Source organism: Sphaerodactylus townsendi, linkage group LG07 (assembly GCF_021028975.2).
Source record: "Sphaerodactylus townsendi isolate TG3544 linkage group LG07, MPM_Stown_v2.3, whole genome shotgun sequence".
Classification (NCBI taxonomy): Eukaryota; Metazoa; Chordata; class Lepidosauria; order Squamata; family Sphaerodactylidae; genus Sphaerodactylus; species Sphaerodactylus townsendi.
In genome coordinates this window covers 38,703,308-38,719,621 of record NC_059431.1, presented here as the reverse complement: position 1 = coordinate 38,719,621, position 16,314 = coordinate 38,703,308, and the positions used below count along the sequence as shown (strand labels likewise).

The 16,314-nt window shown below is 42.4% G+C and overlaps 1 protein-coding gene across 3 annotated transcripts in view; it reads left to right on the top strand.

Moving 5' to 3' along the window:
* Positions 1 to 16,314, top strand: part of OCLN (occludin) — a 33,455-nt gene extending 17,141 nt beyond the window's left edge. For 2 of the 3 annotated variants that reach the window (XM_048504591.1, XM_048504592.1), the window contains exons 6-10: positions 515 to 598; positions 2,208 to 2,399; positions 6,660 to 6,831; positions 12,096 to 12,137; positions 14,200 to 16,314. In XM_048504591.1, the coding sequence (XP_048360548.1) occupies positions 515 to 598; positions 2,208 to 2,399; positions 6,660 to 6,831; positions 12,096 to 12,137; positions 14,200 to 14,301 (592 nt within the window). In that variant the 3' untranslated portion in view covers positions 14,302 to 16,314. The remainder of the gene's footprint in view (positions 1 to 514; positions 599 to 2,207; positions 2,400 to 6,659; positions 6,832 to 12,095; positions 12,138 to 14,199) is intronic. The other variant, XM_048504593.1, reaches the window with a different exon arrangement.

The window sequence follows — 16,314 nt, the reverse complement described above, 5'->3', positions numbered from 1 at the left end:
GAAGGCTAGTAATTTTTTGAAATATTATTAATTGTTCGATTCTGGCAGCCACTATGAGAAGTTGATTGATTGTGATTAGACTTTGGGATAATATTGTCCTTCCTTTTCAGATCATGCATTTGTTCCATCACTACTGTGGTGTTTGTAATAACTCTGTTTCTTTCATCCGGGCCAGTGTTTTAGACTGCCCAAGTCCATTCCAGGACTTGGAGTGTGCAAGAACAGTGAAAAATGAAAGTCATTACTGCAGCCCTACACACACACAAAACACACACACCCTGATTTACTAAACTGTTCTGCCTTCTTATTTTGATGCCTTGCCTTCTGTTTAGGATATAACATAAACTGTAACGCTATTGTTGACATAACTGTTACCTATGGCAAAGTAGCAGCCAGATTTCTGCTTGTCCTAGGATCTGAAGCAAGGATAGTTTCAGATTCTTGGTTAAACAGAAACTGTGATCAGGCCTAACAGTCAACCTTTGTGTTGATTGCTATTTTCATTGTGATTTAGGCCTCGTGAGGGGGGGAACTGGAGTGCCAGACAGACTGAAGCAGTGTTATGTGGAAATCAGCTGGCTGCTGTGAAACAGGAGAGGTAGGAAAACTATATGCTGTTGTTGGAAAACTTGGTCTGAATCCAACCCATAATATGCTTCAGTTATGCATTTCAGGTTTCTGTCATTGCAACAGTTGTCTGGCTCAGTGGTTTAGTAAGCCAGTTAACCTTTCATTCTTAGTTTTCCAATATCTAATTTTATTATTTATTTGGTTATGTTCTTTATAGTCTGCCTTTCTCACAGGAACTCAAGGCAGATTACACACAAGGCATCTGCTGTGCTAAGGGGGCAAATGTGCGTTGTCTCAAGATTTATTGTATGGGCATAGTTCCTCAAGCTTCACTTTCACTTTCTATTCTCCCTGCGACAACTGAGACAACTTCTAGCACAAATTTAATTTTGCTTCCCAGCCAGAACAGGCAGATATGCCAGTGGGTGCAGCTTTGCCCTGGACCTCTGCCAAGCTTTTTCTTTGTTAGCAATATTAATAATGGAAACATTTATCAGTAACTTGGGTTTCAAACTTTCAAACAATGGAAATGCTTTCCTCTGTCAAAGGGAGTCTTGTGGGGGTGGAAGAGTTTCTTATGTTTGTAGAAAGATTCTTGCTCAGCAGGAGACCAGAATGCAGCCATAGGATCTAATCCTTTGTATATTCAGGGCTCACATATACTAAAGTTGTTCCTAAACATTGGAGGTGGAAATTACCATCAAATCATAGCAAACTTTTAGCAACATAAGAACATAAGAAAGAGCCTGCTGGATCAGACCAGAGTCCATTTAGTCCAGCACTCTGCTACTCACAGTGGCCCACCACTTTGGGAGCTCACATGCAGGATGTGAAAGCAATTGCCTTTTGCTGCTGCTGCTGCTCCTGAGCACACTGTGGCGTTTTCAAGGCAAGTGATGAACAGAGGTAGATTTCCATTGCTTGCCTCTGCATAACAATCCCGGACCTCCTTGGTGGTCTTTCACCCAAGTCCTAACCAGGGCTGCCCCTGCTTGGCTTTGGAGATTTGATGAGACCTAGCCTGGGCCATCCAGTTCTAAGCCTTAGATGGCTGTATTATAGAACTGCACTCTTATGTGCTCCAACATATTATGTGTCAGATTTGTAGATGCCAGTACAGTCAGGGATGTGGGATTCCTCCACTATTGACTACTGACTCTCTGTTCCAGTATTTCTAATATGCAAATACTTCTCAAATCTTTATTTAATTCATCTTTGCAACAATTCATTAAGCTGGGTCACTTTGATTTGCTTGTTGTCAGTAGCGAATCAAAACTGTTTTAATGCAATTAAAGGTCACTTGACTGAATTGAATTGACTGAATAGCTTTTCAATATAAACAATTGCCTAACGATTCCAAAATGAGAGGCTTGTGTCAATGCCTGCCACTCCTGCCACTGTGTTTCTTCTGGGTTGTAATTTCTTCATTTTGTCCAATCCCTTACCACCACTCCTATGTGTTAATATCTTTCTGAATGTTTGAGGGATACAAATCTTTTCCTTTGGATACATCCCTTTCAGAGAAGGAATTTGGCACTAACGCCTTAAGAGACTCTAGTCTATCACTTAATAATTCTTTAGTGTGCTGTTGATTTTTTTATTCAAACTGTAAACTAATTATTCTAATCTTGCAATAGGATGCTTGGAACTGTCGATCCCTTAACAAAACAGTCTCAGTATGCCAATACTAACTGTTACAATAAGGCAACTAAGGATCCAGCACAAAAAAGAAAATCAGGAAGACAGAAAAGAATCAACACTGACAATTATGATGCAGATTATACCACTGGAGGGGAATCCTGTGATGAACTGGAAGAGAACTGGGACAGGTATGGTCATCTCCCTAAGGCTGGGTGTTGGCACACAGTAATGTGTGGTCTGACTTGTAAAATCATTTTGAACAATCCTGGTTCAGGCTGGGTTGGTTGTGGATTGCCAGGATGTGAATGTCTGTGTGAGAGGAATAAGAAGAGACCAGCAAGGATAAGCATTGGAATCTAGTCCCTATTGACCTCATGCTCAGTTTCTCATTGGCATAAACATCTAAAAGACACTCAGATTTCCCCTTGGTACCTAGTGTTTTGGTGATGAGGAAGCACTGTTACCCCTTCTGTCATATTTAAACCAAAATACAAGTCTTTTTTCACATGATCAAATATACACAAATATAAACCCATTGAACAAGGCAGAGCTGTGAATGCACTGTTAATTTGTTCAATCTGTATCTAGTTTATCTGATGGTCCTGGCTAGTATCTAGTTTCTCTGATGTTTCTAGTTTCAGTCTGTATCTAGTTTCTCTGATGTTACTGGCTAGTATGGATGCTTGCAACAAGAAATCAAAACACCATAAGCCAGGGGTGGGCAATTATTTTTTCCATGGGGCCGCATAAGAAACAGAAAATATTGTGGAGGGCCGGGCCAAAACGCAGGGGGGGCGAGGTGGTTTTGAAAGCCCACAGAAGCCAGCAGCCAAGGCAACCGGCTTCGCGGGCTTAAAAGACACCGGCCTCAGCAGCGTAGGCGCTTTTGAAAGCCCCGCAGAAGCTGGCAGCCAAGGCAACCAGCTTCATGAGCTAAAGGCCACTCAAAAGCAAGCCAGGGGCGGCTTTGAAAGTTCTCCGCAGAAGCCGCAGCCAAGGCAACCAGCTTCTGTGGCTTTCAGCGTTCCTCAGCAGTTGTGGGTTAGGTTTTGAAAGCCTCGCAGTCGCGTTTCAAGGCAACCGGCTTCTGCGGGGCTTTCAAAGACACCTCGCCTTCAGTAAAGGTAGCGCTGGTGAGTTCTCTCGCAGAAGCCGGCAGCCAAGGCAACCAGCTTCTGCGGGGCTTTCAAAGGCGCCTCACTCCCCAGCAAATCAGAAACAGCTCCAAGCCAGTTCAAGGGAAAATTAACTTTTAAGCATGTAAATCTCTCACAAATCACCCCCCATCAGAAGATTTACCAAACAAATGTCAGCAATATCTTCACAGATCACCCCACCCCAGCAAAACATACATGGCTCTCCCCACCAACTCTCTTTTCCTAATTTTGTCCTTACACCAACCCTGTGAGGTAGGCTGGCCTGAGAAACAGCTCCAAGCCAGTGCAAGGGGAATTAACTTAAGCAAAAAAATCTCTCGCAAATCACCCCATCTGAAGGTTTACTTCAAACAAATGCCAGCATCATCATCAGTTCTGTTGCTGCTGGGATCCAGCTCAGCTTCCCCTTCTCCTGTGCCTATGGGAGCCAGTCTGCTGAGAAGGCTTTGTGAGTAAGGGAGAATAAGGCACACTGGGTCAGAGGGAGTGTATGAGCCTCCCCAGTCCTGCCTCTGGGAGCGGATTTCTCCCCTGACACTCCAGGCCACCGCAGGGCGGGCTACAACAGGCACTCGGCAACAGTCGCTGCTCAGTGCAGGCCTTGCTAAGGTCGCTACTGAATCAGCATGCGTGCGGGGATCGCTTTTGGCTTCACGCGACCAAAATGGATACCGGGGACAAGAGGTACTGTCCCTAGGCAAAAACGCCTGTGCTCCCCAGCAAGGCAGGGGTCGGGTCAGGGTCATCTGGCCAGAGGGCCAGATAATGCCTCAGCATGAGGGCCTTATAATGCCCAGGTCTGCACTCCTAGAGGGTGTAAAAAACTTTGCAACTGTGGTCTGACTGGAGTGATTTTTTGTCAGAAGATTTTTTTTTTCTGAGAAAGTCCCTTTATTGCCCTGAGCCATGTTGTTGGGGAAATGAACTTCTAAAAAAATACCAGTGATCTAGGGTTTTACGCTTCCTTTACTTACTTACTCACTCACGTTTGTTTTGTTTTTGATTCGTTAGTTTCATACCCAGCCCTACCACACAAGTACTTAGGCGCATACAATGCCATAAAGCCTAAAATATCCATAAAATTCCTATAAATAACAACCAATAAAAACAATCAAAAAACCATTTAAAACAATCCAGCTAAAAACCCCAGATGGCGAGACATATTGTTTCTCCCACAGGAGGCTCAGGGGAGATATCTCTGTCCCATGACCAACACAGAAACTGGACTGGAAGGGATCCAACACCTTTGCATCATCTAGGAAACTCTGTAGCTGTTTCGCAACTGCTCTCTTAATTACCTTACCCAGGAACAATACATTCAAACTGGGCAGTAATTGGCCAGCTCCAAAGGATCTAAAGATGGTCTTTTAAAGAGTGGGTGGGCTACTGCCTTTTTTAACCACCCTGGAAATACTCCTTGCTCAAAGGAAAAGTTGATAATTTTCAACAGGGGGTCCTGTAGCACTTCATCATTGACCTTCATCAGCCAGGATGGCCACGGGTCAAGGGGACAAGTAGTGCATTGAGTAGCAGCCAGAATCCTGTCAACATCAGTTTGGTCAAGCAGTCTGAATTGGTCTAAACAAGGACCAGATGACAGGCAAGGGGCCTCTGGTTCATTTATTGTATTAATTGTGGCAGGAAGGTCATGGTGGAGAGATGAATTTTTTTATGCAAAAAAGTTCACAAAAGCCTCACAGCTAAATGCCAGTTCCTGAGATCTGGGACCTGTATTCAAGGTCATAAGTGTCCGAATTACCCTAAACAATTGTGCTGGCTGTGAGCTCTCAGTGGTAGTCCTTCGTAGGCTTTCATAAGCATCCTAAATGAGCATCTCGATTCCTCGTTGCGAATACGCTGCCACACTCGCTCCACTCATCTCAGTTCCTGTTTAGTCCTCCTTAGCTCCTCAGTATACCAAGGGGCCGATTTGGACCCGAGGGACCAGAGAGGAGCCATGATATAGAATGGGAGTCAGATGTTCAGAGTTTCATCAGTTCACCAGCATGGCCAATTGGCCATGCTGACAGAGGCTGATGGGAATTGTAGTTCCTGAACATCTGGAGAGCCGCAGGTTCCCTACCCCTGCCATAGTGCAACGATCTTGATCACTTCAGAGAACTTGGTTTCCCAGCTCCCTATCAGCTCTTTCTGAGAGTTGCCAGCAGGTGGTGACTCCCGCAAGACCCCAGTGAGGTCCATAAGTCTCTATAGGCTGGCCCAAATATGCCCATCATCTAAACAGTGAGGCATATCGATTTCCATCAAGACCTTAAGAGCGAAGTGGTTGGACCATGGCATTCTATCTATAGTGGATAGGACCACATCCACACCTGCCCCAAAGATCAAATCCAGACTGTGGCCTCCTTGGTGAGTGAGGCCTTGATGTTCAGAAGGGAGAGACTAGCGTTGCCATGGATGACACTAGATCCCCTTTCGAGTGACCCCTGTCCCACCAATCACTGGTATAGAGTATTTAGGCCTCCTTTGGGACTTGGAGGACAGACTGGCTGTCTTGTTGGTGTACTGGTCATCTAGCGCACTGACTGAAAGCCTGCCAAGGCTCCTGGAGGTCTGCCAGGTGGGCATTGAGGTTTCCCAAACTTATAGTGTTGGGGGAGTTCAATGTCCATGTTGGCTTGATCTAATCTTCAGTGGCCACGGATCTAATGTTATCAATGGCAGTTATTTTAAGTGCAGGACACCATGCACATCCATAATTAGATTGCTGAGCAGTTTTTCCAGTATCTTTTTATTCTTTTTTATTTACAGACCTGAAACCAAACTCATACTAGTATTTCTAATGTGTGTGTAATGATTTAAAATGTTCTAATGTGTGTGTAATGATTTAAAATGTATGTGGGTTTCTTCAAAATGAGAGGTAAGTTGTAGAAGGAAGGGGGTGAAAAGGGGGATGAGAGAGTGAAGTGATTGGTGGTCACTGGAGAGTGACTGTGAAGATTCTGTGCTGAACTGAGAGAGGGGGCGGGCTGTCTGTACTAGACTTACAATGAGAAGGTGGTTTGATGATGTTAACAGCCTAGTATTATGTAAAGTGGAGAACTCCCCAAAGACACAGGTAGCAAAATTGAAAAGACTAGACTAGAAATGGACTCAAATCCTAATATGGCCTCAGAGATGTATAGGAGTAAGAGAATGGATTAATGTGAAGTGAAAGTCACCTCAGCAGAAGTTGTTGCCTCAGATTATTTTATTTATTGTAATTTATTTCTTGAAACCTTTAAGCTAAAGAACATGTATAAGTTACATTTTACATTTTGCTTTACCCAGGGAATATCCTGCTATATCATCAGACAATCAGAGACAAACATACAAGCAAGACTTTGATGCAGGGCTGCAAGAATATAAGCGTTTGCAAGCAGAGCTTGATCAAATAAGTAAAGAACTTTCTCGTCTTGATAAAGAATTAGATGACTACAGTGAAGACAGTGAGGAATATAAGGTAGTTCTGTTGATTTAAACTATTTCACCATAAATCTGAGGAATCTTGAATTGACAGAAATAATTCTTCTTACTGATTATTGTTTGGCTGTGTGGTGGTATTAAATCCTGGTTTTAAGAAGATGTGTTAGTTTTATTCATCTGCTTTTTAAAACCAGGCTTCTTCCTGCAAAAAAGGCCTTTTGTTTCTGTTTTTCATACAGAAAGTCCTGGATTCAAACTCCAGCATCTCCAATTAAAAAACTTTTAGCAAAGGAGAGAAGATCTGGCCATCTGCTGATAACATCCCAAAATAAATTATGTCAAATAGACCAATAGCCTGACTTGGACTAGGAAGACCACTTAACATGTTGAGAGAACTGGCTATATGTAAATGCAAAATGAATTGGTATAAGAGGGAAATGGTTATGATTGAGGTGATCCTTCTTGTATAGGCATCTCTTTAAAACATTTAAAACAAGGACTGAGGGTCGGAAGGTACTTTTTGTTGTTGTTGTTGAAACTAATAACTAGAAATATAGCATCTTAATTGCAATAACTTCTCTAACCATAACTGTCTCTTAGCATTGGTGGGATCCAAAAATTTTAGTAACAGGTTCCCATGGTGGTGGGATTCAAACAGTGGCGTAGCGCCAGTGGGGCTGGGTGGGGCACGACGGGGGTGTTGCCGGGCATTCTGGGGGCGGGGCATTCCTGGGCGGGGCTGTGGTAAGGACGCAGCTGCTGAGCCAGTCCTTCGGCAGGAAACGAATGCACGCAGGCGCAGGCTGCCACGCACGCCGGTGCACCTCCTGCTAGACTGATTTAAGTTCTGCGCGCTACTGCTGAGAGGAGGGGCGTAACCATGGATGTAGGTAAGGGGGGGTTCTCGGGTTTGAACCCCCCCGTTCATGTCCGAAGCTCTGCCCCTCCGTTCGTGCGTTTTAAAAACATTTTAGTGCTTTTTCAGTTTTTTGCCTGCAGGGGGCGCATTGTTTGGGCTAACAGCACCAAACTTTCAGGGATTGTTTGGGGGCCTCTCCTGATGATACTACCCAGGTTTGGTGACGTTTGGTTCAGGGGATCCAAAGTTATGGACTCCCAAAGGGGGTGCCCCATCCTCCATTGTTTCCAATGGGAGCTAATAGAAGATGAAGGCTACATCTTTGAAGGTCCATAACTTTGGACATCCTGAACCAAACTTCACCAAACCTGGGATGTACTATTAGGAGAGTCTCTTATTGATACCACCTAGGTTTTGTGAAGTTTGGTCTAGGGGGTCCAAAGCTATGGACTCCCAAAGGAGGTTCCCCCATCCCCCATTGTTTCCAATGGGAGCGAATAGGAGATGGGGGCTACACCTTTGAGAGTCCATAACTTTGGACCCCCTGAACCAAACTTCACCAAACCTGGGTGGTATCATTTGGAGAGACTCCTAAAGATACCCTGAAAGTTTGGTGCTTCTAGCTTAATAATTGCACCCCTGGCAGCAGGCACCCCCCAAATTTCCCCAGATTAACATAAGAACTAGCCTGCTGGATCAGACCAGAGTCCATCTAGTCCAGCATTCTGCTACTCACAGTGGCCCACCAGGTGCCTTTGGGAACTCACATGCAGGATGTGAAAGCAATGGCCTGCTGCTGCTGCTGCTCCTGAGCACCTGGTCTGCTAAGGCATTTGCAATCTGAGATCAAGGAGGATCAAGATTGGTAGCCATAGATCGACTTCTTCTCCATAAATCTGTCCAAGCCCTTTTTAAAGCTATCCAGGTTAGTGGCCATCACCACCTCCTGTGGCAGCATATTCCAAACACCAATGACATGTTGTGTGAAGAAGTGTTTCCTTTTATTAGTCCTAATTCTTCCCCCCAGCATTTTCAATGAATGCCCCCTGGTTCTAGTATTGTGAGAAAGAGAGAAAAATTTCTCTCTGTCATCATTTCTACCCCATGCATAATTTTATAGACTTCAATCATATCCCCCCCCTCAGGCGCCTCTCCTCTCCAAACTAAAGAGGTCCCAAACACTGCAGCCTCTCCTCACTTAGGGAAGGTGCTCCAGTCCCCTCAATCATCCTCGTTGCCCTTCTCTGCACTTTTCTATCTCTTAGATATCCTTTTTTTTTTGAGATGTGGCTGACCAGAACTGAACACAGTTACTCAAGTGTGGAGTGCAGCACCCGCAGTGTGATATAAGGGCATGACAATCTTTGCAGTTTTATTAAATATTAACTCCTTTCCCTAATTGTATCCCCAGCACTAGAGTTTGCCTTTTCACGAAAGCTGCCATGCATTGAGTTGACATCCCCATGGAACTATCAACTAAGGCCTTCAAATCCCTTTCCTGGTCTTGTGACTGATAGCACTGACCCCCTGTAAGCGTGTATGTGAAGTTTGGATTTTTTTGCCCCTGTGTGCATCATCACTTTACATTTTGCTACATTGAACTGCATTTGCCATTTCTGAGCCCACTCACCTAATTTATCAAAGGTCCGCTTGGAGCTCTTCAAGCAATCCTTCTTGTGGTTCTCCACCACCCTGCATAATTTGGTATCATCTGCAAACTTGGCCACCACGCTACCTGCACCCCTACTTCCAGGTCATTTTATGAATAGGTTAAAAGAGCACTGGTCCCAATACTGAGGATCCTAGGAGGACACCACTCCCTACATCTCTCCATTGTGAGAATTTCCCATTTACACCCACTCTTTGTTTCCTGTTCCTCAACCAGTTTTTAATCCATAGGAGGACTTCCCCTCTTATTCCTTCATTGCTGAGTTTTCTCAACAGTCTCTGGTGAGGAACTTTGTCAAAAGCCTTTTGGAAATCCAAGTAGACAATGTCCACCGGTTCCCCCTCATCCACATGTCTGTTTACACCCTCAAAGAACTCTAGTAAGTTTGTAAGACAGGATTTGCCTCTACAAAAGCCATGCTGACTCTTCCTCAGCAGGTCTTGCTTTTCTACATGTTTAATAATTTCATCTTTAATGATAGATTCTACTAATTTACCAGGAACAGATGTCAAACTGACTGGCCTGTAATTTCCCGGGTCTCCCCTAGACCCTTTCTTAAAGATTGGTGTGACATTGGCCATCTTCCAGTCTTCAGGGATGGAGGCAGATTTCAGGGATAAGTTACATATTAGGGATTTCAGGGATAAGTTGCAGATTCTCCTTTTAAATCCACCCCCTTCGGCATGGATTTAAAGGGAGAATCTGAGGTCCTCAGTTTAGAAGAAGAAGACGAGTCTGGATTTATATCCTCCCTTTCTCTCCTGTAGGAGACTCAAAGGGGCTTAAAATCTCCTTGCCCTTGCTCCCTCACAACAAACACCCTGTGAGATGGGTGGGGCTGAGAGAGCTCCAAAAAGCTGTGACTAGCCCAAAGTCACCCAGCTGGCGTGTGTGGGAGTGCACAGGCTAATCTGAATTCCCCAGATAAGCCTCCACAGCTCAAGTGGCAGAGCAGGGAATCAAACCCGGTTCCTCCAGATTAGAATGCACCTGCTCTTAACCACTACGCCACATTGAAAGTGATGCTGTTTCAGGGTGGGGGGGACTAATCCCACCCCCCAAAACAGCATCACTTCAACGTTGTGTTAACCTCAGGGACCCCAGATTCTCCCTTTAAGGTGGATTTAAAAGGAGAATTTGGGCTCTCTAGTTTAAACACCATTGAAAGTGATGCTGTTTAGGGGTGGATTCCAGCATCACAGCAGCTGCCCGGGGGCGGGGGGGAGTACTCAGATTTTACACCAGTCTCCATTTTCCCTCTATGCCTCTGCCCAGAGGGGAGGGGCAGGGCAGGGCAGGAGAATCTGCCATCCCCGACCTCGGAGAGCTGCTTTTATAAGCGCTAGGCGAGGGGCGGGGCTTGGGGAGGCGTGGCCATGCCCTAGGGGCGGGTAGGGGTGTGGCCCCACCCCCATAAAAATCTATACCTACGTCCCTGGGCGTAACTAAGGCAAAAATCACGTGGCAAAATCACCAAGTAGTAACCCCCTCTTGGCACACACAAATAATTAGTAACCTACTCTCAGGAACCTGTGAGAACCTGCTGGATCCCACCTCTATCTTTTAGGTTATGTGGTTGTGAGAAGTTCTGTATTAATGAAGAAAAGATGCTGCACTTTGATAGGACAAACAAACCTACGCTGTAGCCTGAAAGCAGTTGGAAATTCCTTGTGCCACCAAAGATTTAAGCACCTGCAGTTATGAAGGAAGTGACATAATTAATGAAGGAATTTCCTTATCTAGTATGCTCAATAAGATGGTTGAGTGGGAGTTAACAATGAGGACAGAGTTTGTTGCTGTTTATGATCTCGGTTGAGGAAGCTCTGGGTGTGTAACTCCAAAATTTCAGAGCTCTTTCTTACCATGTATGGTTGAGTCATCAGATCTTCTAAGAATGAGCTTTCCAAATTCTATGCTGATAATATAGTAGGTAGGAGACTTTTTCTACAGTTCTTAGTGATGTGGAATCCTGGCTCCAGGAGACTTTCCTGGAGCCCCCAAGTTCCCCTGAGTTTGTGGGCTGGATGGTGAACAGGGTTTGGAGGGAGGGGGAGAGGACAGGGTGGGAATAGCACAATCTACAGTTATTTATTGTATCTTCAAGCAATCTGAAGAGAACCATACATAGCAGTTACATATGAGAAAAACCCACAAAGTATAATATTAAGAGCAATAGTAAGGAGCATAATCTGTCTTCACACCAATGCCACTCCCACAGGCAGATTCATTAGCCTGTGGATGTTCTGCCCACATCAACAGTCAAGCACTGAACCTTCCAGTTACTCATTTCAGCTTGGATCAAGACCTTTATTTCTGTTTCAGTACTGCTTGTCTTCCATCAAATCCCATCTACTCTCTTTTGGTTTACATAGCTGGCAGTGAGGCAGTGGTACTTGCTCAGGCAAAGATATTTCTCAAGCTTATTAACACAAAATTATTTTTAACTGGAGGTGCCCGGAAGTGAACTATCTATTGGGAAAATATGTGCACTGCCACTGAACTCTCTTCACCTTTGATAACATGTCTAATCCTTATTCATGTGAAAACAGGACAGGCTTCTTTCATGTGTACACTACTGTTTTTCTTCTTAAAATATATTATAAATTATATATTTTATATATAGTATTATATATATTTCTGCTTCATTTTTCTGCTTCAAAAATATTAATAAAAAGCCTCTATGATTTTTCTGCTTCAATGATTTAACTTCCTCATATTATATTAGGTTTTGGCAGGTGTGTTTGTCTAATTTGAGCCTTTTTCCCCCTGTCAGACTGCTGCTGAAGAATACAACAGATTGAAGGAAATCAAAGCAGTAAGTTTGCCAAATTCTTGCTTGAAATGTAAATTTAAACAGGGATTTCTCCTGTGCCAGTAGTGTGCCAACCTAGAATAGGCATAATTTAATTACTTCATTTTCACAGATCTGCAGTGTCAATTTGAGTTGCCTAACTTTATACAACTGTTATACATACTTAGAAGTCAATCCAGTTGTATTAAATTGACTTATTCTCAGGACAGAGTGTATAGTAATAATCCTTGTCTCTATTGAACACAAGCTTATAATTTTAAAGAGTTTCTGCTTTTTAGAAATATAGCAGTTACTTCAGTATCCCACAATTACATTATAGTCCTGACTTCATAACATTTTTAAAGCTTCTACTCTATCAGGTCATATTCAGCCTTCTTTATGTGTAGACATTATGATCGAGATAAAATTGTCTAAGGTGTATTAAAGTAATCCCCACAAGATTTGTAGGCCAGTGTTTAACAATATTTACCTCAGGTTTTACTTTTGACTAATCCATTCAGAAAAATCTGACTGTGACTAGCCAAGATGGTTAATACCTTTGAAATGCCTTAGGAGTCTTTTAATTGGAATGGGCTTTGCCCCTTGAGGCAGAATTAGTTCAATACTAGTTGTTAATGGCACATGTAATTCGCCAAATGTTTTAAGGATAAATCTCCACTAAATGTTAGGGCATTAGTGGTTAAGTGTTAAGACTGTATGTGGGAAACAGTGTCATGTTTCTGCTTAGCTCCCAAATCAAACGGATAGTCTGGGGCAAGCTACTATTACTCAGTCAAACCTTCCTAGAATGGTAGTTTTGAGACTAAAATACTGCAGTTGAATGGTTAAAAACTATGATTAACTTTTCTTTATATTGTTGGGGTGGAAATGTAAAAAGTAAAACTTATGAAATCTTCTGCTATTGGATATTCTGGAGACCCAGCAACAGGCTGGAAAAATGTCTCCCTCTCTCCCCTCCCTTATCTTTTAGTCCAGTAAATGACTCAAAATGTCAATGTCTCTGAAATTCTGCTCTTAATGCCTCCAGAGATTATGTACTATGCCAAAGCAGTAAAATGTGACATCAAAATCGAATAGTCTAGCAGGTACATCCTCAATAATTCCATGCCCGAATGAGATGTATTAACTTTTCTCATCAGTGTCTTCTGAGTCACTACATTTTTTAAAGGCCTGGATGAAGAATAATATTATTTATGAAGTTTCACTTACACTGTCTCCCAATATTTGAAATTTGAAAGCCTGTTTTTGTTGGCACATTTGGTGATTAATAGACAGGACAGCCTTTGAACACCTCTATATAATGCCTTGGCCTATATTTGGTGTGTTAAGTGCTCTTGCTGCAACACACTTGCTGAAATAGTAATCCAAGCATACAGCTCTGCATTGTATATTTTACCACAGCAGTTTCTTCTGTTTAAGAGGTGAAAGGGCTTTAAAATTGCATTGAGGCTTGTTACCTTGACAGTGACAACTTTTATGGAAAGGGAAGTGTTGGGTGTGTATATGGGTGTGTGTGTGTAAAACAGAATATTCTGTATAAAAACAAGAACAGTTGTAAATGAGTTAACTAACTGTAAGGTTACATGGAGATAAAATAAGAAATCCTTTATTTTCTGTTACACATCTACATTACTGTACGTTTGGTTTCATCTTGGTACTTCTCTGCTGTCTCACATGATGACGTCTACCTCATGTCTCCTCTCTGTCTGCTCAAACAAAGAAACAGAGTTAACTTTATAACTTCAGATGTATGTGCTCACTAACATGTAAGCAATGGCTATCTGACTGACCAATAGCCAATCAGTAGCTCTGGTCATAAACAGTGATTTCAGCAAGTTGTTCACATACAAACAGTTAACCCTTTTAAAACTGAGTTGTGACAGACACTTGCAAAATCCTAGCTCTGGCTCTACAGGTCATTTGTGTTTCTTTTGCATAAATACTGATATGGATCCTTTTGACTAACATAAGAGCCATTCTGTGTTACTTAATCTAGCATTCTCAGTTATGAAGATGTTTTCTTCCCCCTCTTTTTAGTAACCTTTCATTACATTTTTTTCTCTAGTCAGCCGACTATAAGAATCGAAAGGTGCACTGCAAGATGCTGAAGAGCAAACTATCGCACATCAAACGGATGGTCACTGATTATGATAGTCGCAAGTCATAACAAGGGGGAGGAGTGTTTGCTTAAATGTGTACATTTTCATAAAGCTAAATGCAGTTGTTTTGGATCACAGATAACTGAAGAAAGCCCTTATTTCTTTTTTTTTAACTTTACAACTGCACACATTTGTGCCACGTTAATATGAATCTGAACTTTGGCACTCCATATATGGGAACCTTTGCATTTTTCATTGAGGAATTTTGCTCTGTACATCCTTTACATCCTGTTGGCCTACTATATAATGGAATTGTTTTTTGAGAATTGTTTATCTTCCATTCCCGTGGTGGCGTATGCTCCATTTTCCTTGGTGTGTTTTATGTGCCTTCCTAAAAGCAGTTGAGAAATACTGGGCATTGTCTTCCAATTCCTTTTACAAGCTCTGTTTGTGTTTGTCGTCCTGTTGTATCTTTCCAAATGCCATTTACAATGTGGATTAGGTGCTTTTACTGAAATACTAATTTTGCTGCTTCACAAGTTTTGAAAGCAACTTTTTTTGTAATTAGGGCATCTGTGAATGTCAAAGTAATAAAATAACATTTTTAAATAGCATAAAGGTGTATCTAAATTCTGCCAGTGTTGCTCATCCAGCATATTGCAGTAATTACAATGTGAAACTTAATGTAAATATATTTACTCTTTTTTAAAGAAAAATCTCAATTTGTATTTTTAGACTACATTTTTATTGTCCAAATGTAATTTTGAGTAATCATAGTTAATTACCCAAGTGTCTTATGTGGGTTGCTCTTGATATTCTTTATGCAAATCATCAAGTATTGTTTGATTATTTTAACTTGCCAAAGTGTAGACCACTCTGTAGTGCAATAGATTTGTCATGGTCCAAGTAGAATGTAAACCAAAGTAGATATGATGAATGTTCTTTAAAATAACCTTGATGACTCCCTTTTAATGTAAGGATAGTTCTCAAAAGCGCAGAGTCAAGAAAAAGAAAATGGTCAGCAAAACTGGTGCTCAGTCTGTCTTTAGAGTGACTAGAGTTAATCAATTCATCAATGTTTTGTCTGTAAGGTTGCTAGGTCCCTCTTGGCAACTAGTGGGAGGTTTAAGCAGGAGGGTTGTGGGGCCACAATTGGTACCACCTATATGATGACATCACTTCCAGTTTATGTAGATGTGCTGGCACTCGTGAAAAAACTATGGTTTCCTTAGAGTTTTGGGGGAGAGTACAAGAAGCGTCCCTCTGTGTGATGTTGGTTCTTCTGCATAAACTGTAAGTGATGTCATCATGCAGGGGATTCTGATTGTGCCCCCTTTCTTCCCCTGGCTTTCTTCCCAGTTGAGTGTTGGCAAGCAGATGAATCAATCGTTGGATGATTGCCCATTGTTTCTGGGCAGTTGGGAACCCTATTTATCTGCCAGTTCTGTTAGGACTGGGGTTTGATTTCACCAGCCTGATACTGTAACCACTGTGCTGTGTGTCACATTGTTGGAGTGAGGGTTGTATTTAGCTATATATAAACTTGGTTCTGGAAAGAGCTTTTCCAGCAGGGACCACAAACGGACTGTTCTATACTTGTTCTGTACCACAGAATGCTGTGGTAGCTTACAGACCCACTGTGAATACATGTGATTCAACTGTGCTAGCATTAGTGTATTAAACTTTTTAAACCTGAATTGATTAATCATCATGTACAATGTAACATGACTTTCTGTATTAATTGTAACTGTGCTTAGTGAGACGTAAAGATGATGACAAAATACTGGTGCTCTTAAAACTGTAGTTTGCAAATGTGGCTCCCTGCAACCCTCAAGAAATACCTGAAATGAAGTTGAAATGAAAACTGCTCTCACCCTTTCTGTGATGTTGACTGTTCCAACGATGCAGCCTTACTGATACAACCAGATCTTTCCCTGCTTTTTAGATTAGCCAGGGGGATTTCGATAACAGGAAATATTCCATATGGATGCAGGGCTCTGGATTCCAGCTGGTGTTTGAAAGGTTTAAAAAGAGAAAACCAGGCTATGAAGAATTAATAAATGTAATTTTTATGAACAGAA